The 13,235-nt window shown below is 36.1% G+C and overlaps 1 protein-coding gene across 1 annotated transcript; it reads left to right on the forward strand.

Annotated features, from left to right (window-relative positions):
* The first annotated feature begins 1,051 nt into the window (after nucleotides 1–1,051).
* LOC146732667 (uncharacterized) lies at nucleotides 1,052–13,235 on the forward strand. Its single transcript, XM_085492106.1, has 7 exons — nucleotides 1,052–1,229; nucleotides 8,796–8,911; nucleotides 9,412–9,487; nucleotides 9,715–9,831; nucleotides 10,186–10,371; nucleotides 12,061–12,171; nucleotides 12,612–13,235. The coding sequence occupies exons 1-7, from the start codon at nucleotides 1,068–1,070 to the stop codon at nucleotides 12,804–12,806; spliced, it is 963 nt and encodes a 320-aa protein (XP_085348232.1). The 5' UTR covers nucleotides 1,052–1,067; the 3' UTR covers nucleotides 12,807–13,235.

Consider the following 13,235-nt stretch of genomic DNA (forward strand, 5'->3'; position numbering starts at 1 on the left):
AACATCGTTCCACAATCTGTCAGCAGTAAATGTGTTTTATTAATGACGTATCACTGATAGAATAATGGTACTACTTTTATAAATGTCCACCAAAACATTGCCATGGTCACGCGATGTTTGTACATTCTGGCTGTTTTCAAAGTGAGAAGCACAAACTAATTTGCAGTAGGACTAGTTAGCCAATGATAATATGTGTTTTTTTTTGTTCTATTTCCTCGCTTGGTAATCGGCAGAACGATGATCTTGAAGAATCAAGTAACACCTTATACCACGATAACATTATTTTTATTTGTAAATTATAACCATTTCACAAAAAGATCATTATGAGCTATCGATAAAATATTCTAAAATTGTAAGAAGTAAGAAGAAATCAACATGAGAGCCCTCTAATAACAAATACACGCCAGGATTACGCGTAATAAAAGTCTTGTGGCTGAGATACTTTCGGTGTTCTAGCCGCAAGGTACTCGGGGAAGCCCAATCATCAACTACACTTAAAACAACAATCTTATTTTTACACAAATATTTACAAGTTTATTTTAGCAGTAACATGTATTTTTCTCAAGGTATACATGTCTTCAAGGCGGCTATCACAGATATCGTACCATGCTGCATCATAACTTGGAAGTCAGTAGTAGACGACCAAATCATATTCCCCGTGTTCAATGAAATGGCAAGCTTTGTCATCCAATCCATGCAGCGTACACAGTGAACACTTTTCATTATTCATGAATTGTTGGGGCAATTAGTGTTTTCGCTAATGGTGACATGTGAAGTATTCCGTACAATAATGAAGTCCACGAACATGCCATGCTATTACCGCCCTAGATTTAACGGGCAGGCAGAAGCGACACCTGAATCTACGACTGCTGTTCAAATAGTCTTGAAAGTCTCTTCCTTTGATACCATCTTGGATCATTGCGACAGTTTTATTATAGCTAATCGCAATCATGTTCATCGTGTGTCGAGAGCAAATGTTTTTGAAGTGTTAAAGATATATCCTAACACAGGGTCGCCACTGGGGGCATCCTATATTCAGTTCGGACGTGGACCGACAATTATCAAATATGGCAGCCCCAACTACCCCTGTCATTGACTTCACTGCGTATGGTTTGCAGAGAGAGTCCCCGGACGAAGAATGTTTCCGGAAACTGGTAGATGAAGTACATTATGCATTGAAGACAATCGGTTTTCTTTATTTGACAAACCATGGTATTCCACAAACACTGGTGAGTATAGATCGAATGCACGCGCCATTATCAAACACATCATCCGCCATTTTAGCCGTCAGTATAAAATCTAAATAAATATGGCCAGAATGTATTCGTTACGTTTTCGATGTGTATTGATTTGCAATATAATTCATCTGGACTTTGAATGTGAAATTCGGCGACTAAATAGCACCCTGTGACGCTGGAAACCTAATCACGTCCGAATTTATGAAACTGTTTGTTGATGTTCTGTTCTGTTCTCAATTTGTTACATTACACAACATATTTTTTTAGATATTTTAGACATTTGTAGATATAACAAGAAATAATTAGAAACGGTAATATTAATGTTATTTCAACACTAAACTTTCAAAAAACAGACCGAGGTTAAACAGAAAAAAGCGAATTACTATTTAGATAACAAAGAGGAATTTTTATTGTATAAAAATAGTCCCAACCAGTCACTAAACAAAAGTAAATCTAAATAGTCTTAATGTTTATTTATAAATGTAATCTCCATTGCTTATATGTACGGTGAACCGTGAGAAACACGTAGGCGCACTAGGTACTACGGTAACATTGAAGCATAGTTGATAAATATATGTATTTCCGATCGCGTGGCTTTCCAAGGTAAGTGGCTTGCAGATATAACTGATGACGTATTACCTTGATGCAAAATAAGTGGTTTGTGATAACCAACATTAGAGGCGAGGGTGGGGTAGGTTTACATTCTAATCCCTGAGATTTGAGTATTTATGTTGCAATACCACGTACCATTCCACAATTCCCATGCCATTTGATGCCAAAACATGCCATTCCACTATGCGCAATGCCATTTAATGCAACAACATGCCATTCCACTATGCGCCATGCCATTTAATGCAACGACATGCCATTCCACTATGCGCAATGCCGAGCTTGTGAAATAGACCATCCTTCACAAATACGACACGCTTGTTTATCTTATGGATTCTGCGATAAGGACACCCAGGTTAGCCAAATTCGCCAATACATCGTCCAAGCTTTGCGCGATATTGATGCCCGTAAAATTGCCACTCGTTACGATGCCTTTCAACGCATTCACCCAGAACTGGTCGGAAAATATTCTCGACGGTATAATCGTGTGCTATTCCAACGTTATAAATCGACCCCTGAATTGTGCTTACCCTCCTGTAAAATCATGTTATCAACACGCGAAATGGATTCCCAACTTGTTGACATCATACAGCAGCATACATAGAATAAACATGTTGTTCATACTTTAGCAGTTATTCTCTATGGTACAGTGAAATGTAGGAAAATTGGGGAGTTTTCAACCTAGTTTTGCTATCATTTTCAATCATTTTTTTTAAATGTCATGTATAACCATTTTTATTTACTCAGTGTGAATACTTTACTGCGTTTAAAAATGTATACTGCATGTATTTCAACCTTCTTTTTTTAAAAATGTCATTTTTTTAATTCTCATTATTACTCCTAAGAATATCATTCTTATATTACTTATAATAATATCATTCTTATATTACTCAGTGTGAATACTTAAGTGTTTGAAAAATGTATTCTATTTCAATTTATGATTAATTACTTCAAAAAACAAAACACCAAAAAAAATAAACAAAAGATATATTTAATGTAACTTATCTTACTAGATTTTGACATCTAATATCATTCTTATATAACTCAGTGTGAATACTTAACAGCGTTTGAAAATGTATACCATTTCAATTTATGATTAATTACTTCAAAAAACAAAACACAAAAACAAATAAAAAAATATATGTAATGTAACTGATCTTACTAGTTTTTTTGTCAAAAATGTATACCCTATGTATTTCAACCATTTTTAAAATGTTATGTTTTTTAATGTTAATATTCTTCTTTTGTGTAATAAACAACGTTAGTTTTCAAAATGACGTGTATTTATTTGTGTGTGTGTGTGTGTGTGAGCGCCCTCTGTCGTTCGTTCAGAAAATTCTTTCCTGACGTCAATGGTTGTGAACGCCTGACGTCATCCCGGCGACACGATAGGTACAACCATGATGGCGCTGTTCGTGGGATGACGTCATAACATCCCACGATGACGCCATATCGGTATGGGATGATGACGTCATCGTTATGACGTCATCCCACGAACAGCGCCCTCATAATTTATTCACATATCCCCATTGTGACGTCATATTTGGATGGGATGACGTCATCCCATCCCAATATGACGTCACCGTTATGACGTCAAGCCATGAACAGCGCCCTCATGTTCGTACCTATAGTGTCGCCTAAACTACTTACGTTTCTTCCGTCCAACTTAATCAGCGGTTATTTAAAAGTATACGTTATAAACATTGAACGGAAATCTGCGGTTTTTCAGAAATTACCGTTGATTTACGTTGGATTGAATGGACGACAAACGTAGCATTTCCGACTGACGGTTACGCGACGGATCTGCCACCCTGTTACGTTCAGACGCTGGTACTCGACTCGTATAACAAATAAAACGCCCGAATGCATGCAGTGTGCAAGATAGAACGGTAGTATATTTTCAATGGCCTATTCAAATGTCACATAACTTTGTGTGCTACACCACACCTCAAACAAAAATGCTAACAGTAACATACAACCAATATAGACTTCCGTTTAAAAACGACAAAAAGAACAAACAGTCAAAATTAACAATACTTATCAAATCAAAGAGTTCGTTCTGTGCTGGCCTGTCACTCCGTCGTCTTCGAACTTTTGTCACAACTCTCAGGTGGTGTCAATCTTCATTCTTTCATCTCCATCGAAGCGTACCAATTTTCAGCTTACACGTGGACTTCTTGCAGCTTCTTCCAACACGTCACCGGAACGAAAACACAAGCCAGACCGGACAGCTAACAATGTTCAAGAGCAAACCCCATTTCCTAATAAACTGATAAACCAGTCAGTGATACTGGTAAAAATTATAGTGCTATCAGTTTACCGTCTATTTGGATTCTTCTTGCTATCAGTTTACCGTCTAGTTGCCGTCCTCTCCTCAACGTAAAACAAAAGGCTTTTTTTATAGCCAAAGCAGACTCCCTAACTCAGTACAAGTAATTATGCAAAATAGGGATAAATTGACAAAAGAACACAACATAAAGCGACCGAGGACAATATGACGTTTCAATAAAACCCCAACTAGAAATTACACAAATAATAAATACATAAAATCAACTCAAACGTAACACACCCACATAGTCCGACGGTTACGCTGCGGTTTTACTGCATAACCGCCATGTAACAGCGAGTTCATGCCGTGAATGGTTTAACCTTTGAAACAGATCCCTGGTAATTACATGATCACGCCAATGGATGCAGCCATTAGCTGTTCGCATTGTTTACTCTGCCACTTATTTTTCAGTATAAAAAAACATTTGGTCTGCAGATGTACTCTATGGAAGACAGTGGTCAATGTTTTTTTATATGACTTTTTGCACAAAAAAACACACAAACAAATCATGAAAACCTTATACACATGGTGCAGACTTTACCTTTCAGCTTAACACCGGGTCAAAATAAATCACGGCGTTTCTTACCTTTAAAACAGTACTTCCTGGATAGCTGCAGTGTATGTTCACTGAGACAGTGGAGTTTTTATATATCTACTGGCTCGTATCTGAAACAGGAAGTATTTGAAGCGCTCGACTTATGAAAGGGGTCTATGAATTATTGCCTGAGGTTTCCGTTTTTTCTATTTGCAAACGGATTAAATGTCAAGACTCCCGTGCTGTCAGCACTCAAGTGAGATTCACTGGAAATTACATGCAATAATATGAATGCATTCACATTTTCTCTTTTTTTTCGCTAATGAATAACCACTATTACAGAAGATGCTCACTCCTGGACAACTGCCCACATCACACTGCAGAATTACCCAGCACACTAACCTACTTTGCACCCCAAAAGCAGTCATCACTCCAGCATACAATAGTTAAAATCCATAAACCCACCTGTAAGTGCATACAACTAACTTCCAATACGCACTCGCATACCAACAAACTGCTAGTTAGACCATGATATGATTCATGTACACTTGTACATTAGTTGCCGTACACTTGTTAATGTACACTTGTACATTAGTTGCATTACTTGGCACCATAAGTAGATTATGTGATATGCGTTTATTAAATTCTATTTATTTTACAGTAACATAACCTACATACACACATTACTAGTCAATATAAAAAATAACACCAAATTCGTGACAAATTTGTCGCATCACTCTTTCCTTCCAAAAAAAGTGTGTTACAGAGACACTTTTTCCTTTAGTTCTCAGCAAAATAACTTTTGCTTAGAAAGTCAGCTCTCAATGATCTGCACCCATAAATGATTCAATCCTGTATCTAAACGGCTGTAGAGCGCATTACTTCAGCATTTGTCATATTAGTATGTTATATATACACAAGTGATTTATGATCTGTTTGTAACACAAATTCATCCCCAAACAAGTATACAACGAAATTCTGCACACCCTGCATTCTGCTTCGAACAATTGAGTAGCTATAAGATGGGGAACAACATTAATTTGCTTTTTAGGGACCCTATTGGTTCAGTATCACAAACTGTAATGCTGTTCAAGCGTCAAAAGCCAATGCAGAAATTTACAAAACCATCCTTTTTCTTCACCAGAACATTTGGGGGGAAAGTATGGAGAGTTTGATAGTTCTATTATCCCCATAGCGCTCCATCTTAGACAGAGCTTCTTCACTGTATCTTTCATAGCATAGGGTTTAGGTTAAGGTTCCGCTTACTGGCTCATCAGTTGCGATCCTTATCTCGTGCTCTCCAAAATTGGTCTTTCCTGGAACATTGGTCAGAACACCAGAGTATTTTCCCAATAATTCCTTCACCTCAATCTTTTGTTCCTCGTTCAAATTGTTCACTACTACATCCTGTATAGATTGAGTTGGCTGTATGGCGAGATGAACACTCCTCAAAGGTATCATTATTAGGATTACTAAAACTGGACTCAACTTCCGGTTTAACATAGAGCTTTAGCAAGTTAGCATGAAATGTCGTCGTCTTGCCAGAAAGATTAATCTTGTAATTAGTATCATTTAATCGCCCCAATACTAGGATTATGTGATATGCGTTAATTTAATTATAATACTTTTATAGTACTTTAAACTATATACACAAATTAACAATAAATATAAAAAATAACACCAAAATAGTGACAAATTTGTCACAATTATACACAGATGTCAAACAATAAAATGTTGCAAGGTGACTAATTACGTTGTGGAAAGTTGTTCAACACTGCACTGCTGTTCCAGTGTATTTCTACAACTATTTTGATATGATAACTCCCGTTCTTCCACGACACATTCACGCTTTATATACATGTTCATCTACACATCCTGGGAATGAAACCTCAAAAGTCGCCCGTATTTTTTTTATTGTTATCTACAGGGCCTGCGTGTCTTGTACACATAGAACGTAAATCATTGTAAAGGTTCATGAATACATAAACTGGCTTACGTGACTTCTGTACTCATTAAATGGTAGCAATATGGCAGCACAGACAATTCCCGTTTTTGACTTCTCGGCATATAATCTAAATAGAAATACACCTAATGCCGAGACATACCAGAAGCTTATTGATGACGTACATCATGGTTTCATTACCGCTGGATGTGTTTATTTCATAAATCACGGCATTCCAAAACTTGCGGTGAGTGGAAATACTTTGTAATAGGAAGGTTGATTTTGCCAGTGTATGACATTGTTTTGGCTACTGGAGTTGCAGTTCGACCCAAATGTACACACAGTACGTAGTTCATTGCAGATTAGTTCAGCTTATTTCATCCAAACGATCAGCTGAGGTAATGCCTCGGTGTCCCCTTTCTTGCCAAATCTTACAAACTCCCGTAGCCGTTGCCATGATCACATAATTACCGGCGCTGTGTCTCAAATGTTAAAGTACTGCCACTGTTGAAAACAACTTGTAAATGAAGTATTTAAAAAAATCCTGTATGTAGTATATGTTTATAATGTCTACTACGAACATACAAGTTGTTATAATACAAATTTCAATGTAATAACATGACAATAGCGTATAAAAAACGTGTAATTTACTAAGCACAACTTTCGCTCAGTGACGGTGTACTTGGGCCACATGCGGGGTCACATGTCTTTACGTTTGGGGTGAATAGCTCTAACATCAACCGACTTAGCCGACGTCGCTTACACTGTAGAAATACCAGGTTCGACCGCAAAGGAATATGCTAACTCATTCCCTTTCGAAATAATCAGAGATATTCCCATCTCACGTGATTCTAATAAACGCTCTAAAAATATGAAAGGTACATTACAAGAGATGAAAGGCCATTCTACAAATTATCAAACAAGGTTATACAAAGGTACATAAGGTTAAATATACAATATGTTATATATTAAGTGCACAGTGCGTATGGTGGCAATCTGCTTCGCTGGGATTGGCCTTAACATCGCTGTTCTGTGTGTCACTGTGCGGGTGATTTCCAGTGTATTCAAGCTGAGTCGAACGAGCTATGTCAGAGGTGTCAAACGGCATCAAAGGAGTCAAACCAAGTGTCGTAAAGCTCACGCTACAGCTTTCTAAGTCACTCAAAAGGAAATGCTCATGGTTGGTGGGAATTGTACAGCCCTTGGCACAATGAACTGGAGCATTTTAGACTTTTGTTTGCGTTCAATCAATTCTTTTTATTTTATTTTCAGACAGACGATAGTGCGTTTGTGAATTTGTAATGCACTTAGTACGAACATGCAACAATAGAAATGTTGTATCAAATTATGTTGTAAGTGTGTGTTACTGTTTTCAGTAATATAACACAAAAAGTCAAATGACAGCTAAAGGCTGTCGCCCCAGCACGGACCAGAACTACGGTATTTTAGGGCAAGTTTATTTGTATAATATTTCTCAGTTTAATTCATAATTATATAGCTAAGACATCACTGAAACAATTTATTATATCCGTAAAATACGTGCCTATCGACGACAACAAACTCCCGGAACTCCTTGTGCGATATGTGTTAGATCGGTGTAGAGAAGACGCCGGACTGAGCTGAGGTTCTCTTTGTGAATGTGGCAGCCCATGTGATATTGGTGATGCAATAACAAGATTTTAAAAGTTCTTAGATCAAAAGAAAAATAAGCAATGTTTTATATCGATTGATTGAATACTTCCTGAAAGAGAGACGATTTTTAAGATATATTGCTACATTATATTACCCAGTAAAATTGTATTCGTGTTTTGGAGGTATTGATTCCAATGTCTGAATGTTACGTTGACCCGAACATGGATATCAATCAGCGTTGTGACTACTGTAGTTGAACAGTTTACAGGCAGATTATTTGTGTAAGGCAAATCAAAACATACATTGTATGATAGTTATGTTGACCTCGTCAATTCGTCAGAGTGTATTGTTCTCATAGTCTACTGATCATATTTGATGTATATGATACAGATAAAAAGTATATCGTCGTAAATGCCATGTCATAAACGCTCTGAACATACAGTCAAACAGTCACTTGAATCAATGTGTACTTTCACTTATATAAATTAGAAACATTCTATATCCTTCTAGATTGACAACGCATTTCAGCAGTCGGCAAATTTCTTCACTTTACCAACTGAGACGAAGGTGAAATACTCGAGACCCGATAATAGTAACCATGGTTATGTTGCAATTGGCAGTGAATGGTAAGTACCTTTATTATTGTTGGTGATATGACGTATTGGAGCACACGTTACAAAACAAACTCAGATAGGTGGGATTCGAGTTCACAATGCAATATTGTATCACAATAAACAGAACGCTTTCCTGTACCGCCTATTACCAAATCCCCGGTCTTTGTAATCGTTTACCAGAAATAGATATTTGCATTGAATACATAAGTCTTTTTCTGCGACTCTTGGAATTTAATTGTTTTTAAATATTGTATGAAGAATTCAGTGCAATCTAAGACTTTATTTTTCAAAGTATCTTCAAATGTATGATTCTATAGTGTTATTGACCTTGTGTCTTATTTGTATGATTAAACGATGTTGATGAATAATTTTAGAAATAGCCATACTAATAATTGTTTATAATAATATTACAAGTTCATATATACCCACGTGAATAACTCCCAAAATTTAATTGGAGCTTAAGACAAAAGAATGTTAAATTTAATATACATAAGCGTCTATGCTATATGCAGTCTTTCCGCTAACAGACCTGGAGACTATAAGGAATCATTCAATTATATACCTTTGAAGGGAGAGGCAAATACAAAGGTAAGACGATAAATCTTTTATTCTGATTCATTGTGATTTCAGAAAGGAAGTTATTCGGTATCAACAAGTATTCAGTCCTGAGGAAGCAATATTTTTGATTTTTTAAGTGAATACCATTAATTTCATCAAATATATGTACAATAACTTCAATTGGCCATAATTATTGCACATATATCCTAGATTTTGGCAGATTCTAATAATTTGAACAATATTTGTATGTACTGTAGATATTCCCGAATGAAGAGGTACCAAAGTTCTCCCAAGCATTGACAACTCTGTACCAGGAATGCATACAGTTAATCAACCGCATATTAGAGGTCGTGGGGCGGGGTTTACCAATAGAGGTGAGTGTGACAAAATATTGGGTTCTTAACTATGGATTGTCATTAAAAATTGACAAGGATAACGTGTCTATAATGAATGTGTGTGTTTGGTTTCACGAAAGTAAAATCAGCCAAACAAATTAAAGAATGGGAAAAAACAATCAACAAGTTAAATACTGCTGTGTATATTACTAATTGTCCAATATATTATTTTATCTTATTTTCTATCAACGTATACTATAGTTACGTATTACACAATTGAGTGGCCCCTCAAGCATGTGAACACCCATAGTTTTGCCTGATAACGAATGTACCTTCATCTGCCAAACATTTATCTTAAAGAGACCGTTCTCAAAAATTACCTTATTTTTGTAGGATCCTCTTTTGTTCGTAAAAGCTCATGAAGGGCTTAACAGTGAAGCCAATATGTCAACAATGAGTACTGTATGGTATCCGCCAATCCAAGACGATGACCTCAAAACCGATCAGATACGATGTGGTGAACATGTAGATTATGGTTCAATTACTCTGGTATTCCAAGATGACAAAGGAGGGTTACAGGTAATTTAAATGTGAAAAAAATAATCATGTTTATCACCAAACAATTGTTGTGATGTGATCAGCTTTATTTGCTATTGCGTAATTCATTACCTTCGAGTCAGCCTTCGTTGTTCTGCATGGAGCACTATGTATACGTGATCACAATACTGTCCATAGGCATGTTTCTTTGGTTCTGATTATTATACTTTCAAGGCCTTCTAGCAGCACTTTCTTGAGGTCAAGGACTTCCGACATTAAATCATAAACTAGTTAAACACCGGTGTTTCGCCTAACACAACATTTTGTAGACAACACATCTTTTAGTGATTCTTCTTAAACAGACAGATTTGTTTATTGATCACGTGGTTCGGCGGCTAATTTTTGGATTTGACCATTTACTGGCATGTATCAGTTACTTCACTAACACAATCTACCTTGGCTATTCCGATTCGATTCTGCATGTAATTTGCGTAATTGGTATTTAAGAGCAATGACTTATGTATACTAATGGCTAATATATTATCACATTATCATATATGGTCGTTTGACTTTCATTATAATCGATAATTGCAATATCTCAAGCATTGTAGCATTTTTTCCAAATGCCACAAGTATTGAAAGCATTGTACAAGAGATGTGGCTAATATAATAGATTTCTCTTCTTCTTTTTCAATACACGTAACTGTAACCTCCCAGACACTATAAAGAATGAGCTATTGCAACAAGTCTTATAATGAAGACATTGACAAAATATTTGACTAACATATATAAGATAACCATAGATCTTCGTGTGACTTTATTATTTAGGTTCTTTTCATTAACCTCTCTGCTCATTTCTTTGTGGTGATTAGTTTTCTATTTTTATTGTGAATCGTTTTGTCATTTGGTAAACAAGGATATTTTTTTACTTTTGTGTGTATATTGAGCATTAGTAACGTATGTTAATTTACAGTCAGCTTTGTATAATATATAGAGACTGCAAATTATCATATGGTCGAAATTGCTCCGATTTGGAGGGTAAATAATGAAAAAGACTCCCATATTTTGAGTATTTTTTTAGAGTTTTAGATATTTAGATACAGGCATGCTTCCCAGATTTATAGTACAGTAGAGAAGTGGGCGTGTCCCCTAGAAACCATGCCAAAGCAACCAATAATTAATCAGCATGGTTTGGTAAACATGAGTATTGATTAAAAATATATATTTCCCTGCATCTACGGAATGAATTGTTATACGAGGCGCGTATTCGGTGTTATTTGAGTTATTTTGAATTTGAATATACCAAAGTATTATTGCCGCTACATTAGCAATACTCATCACTTATGGCTCGGATTGATACAAACCTCTTTCTGACATCAAGCTAGGATCCAATATCGCGTTATTATATACACATATTAGAACTCGTGATCATGACAGCCAATAGATTTTGTGCATTTGCATGACCGTCGCAAATTAGAGCGAATTGCAAATGAACGCATCGAATGTATCTTACGTGCTACCGCTAAATGATATTCAATATAGTGTTCGCGTGGTTTAGTATGACAGTTTCGTCAATGTTCCTCGAGTCTGCAAATGCGCATTTCGATCAGACAGATAGTCAACTGATTGCACACTTGACATGTAACTTTTCTGGAGTGTTATGCAAGAACATTTGAACAACTATGAGTATTTGTCCTAGAAATGGATTAGACTTTATTATTATTTTTCTAGATGGCGTGTGAAGATGGTAGCTTTATTGACGTCAAACCAGAAAAAGGGGGTGTTTTTGTGAATCTGGGATATTTAATGGAGAGATGGACTTCTGACACACTGAAAGCAAGGGTAAGTAACAGCATTAACGCCATTTGTGACATATTCTCATCTTTATTGATAAAGAATGGCTTAACGGTAAGTTTTGGGTTGAGTTTTCAATAAACGTCCGAGGCCGGTATAAAATAGACTCCAAGCAGGCTGCTAACTACCAATAGCGTCCAAGTGTGCACACATTGTTGACAACAAACAACTAGTGAATAGATGATGTATGGAACAAAAAGTACTTTTCTGATAAACAAAAAGTAGTATTACACATGTAAGCCCCTACATAAAACTTGTGTACGTTTCCCTGAATATTCAAAATCATTAGTGTGTACGTATTATTTACGTAGACGCTAGTTGTGTAGTTGTGTAATAATATGGTTAAAATATAGATCACAGTTGTAAAGACATGTTTATCCCATCTTTGCCTCGATGCAATGATAGATGTTTGTATTTTATCTTTACAGGTACACAGAGTTGTAAACCCCGAATCCAGTGAAATAAAAAAACAAGCTCGCCAGTCACTTATCTGTTTTGTTAACCCAGATAAGGCATGTATCATCAAGTGTGTGGACAGGAGCAACAAGTATCCTCCAATCACCAGCATGGATTTCCTCAACATGAAATTCGGTGAAGTCTATCAAAATTTTCAGACCGATTAAGAAGAATTCATGCAATCTATATTATACATATGTCTATAGCGGCCTCTAGCACTGGGAAATCATCGTTATTCAGAATTCTGAATGTGTTGCATATTTAAGTAGGGCTTTACCATCCATTGTAACATTTAGTGTTCCAATTTCCTTGCTCAGTATATTTGGTAAAATTTTTACTTCGATACTAAATAGACGGCTGTATTTTGGGTAGAAGCACTTGGTAAGATCGACGAAGCACAGGTGGGATTCAGGAAGAGTTACTCAACGTTTGATAACATTTTTATTATGCAGTCAATTATTCAAAAGTACATTACCAGAAAATGGGGAAAATTGTATTGTTCGTTCGTCATTTTTCGTAGGCTTTTGACACTGTTTATAGACAAAGGTTGTGATATATTCTGTTAAAGGAGAGAATAAACGGGAAAATGTTTAAAA

This window comes from Saccoglossus kowalevskii, chromosome 17 (assembly GCF_978046115.1).
Source record: "Saccoglossus kowalevskii chromosome 17, keSacKowa6.1, whole genome shotgun sequence".
Taxonomy (NCBI): Eukaryota; Metazoa; Hemichordata; class Enteropneusta; family Harrimaniidae; genus Saccoglossus; species Saccoglossus kowalevskii.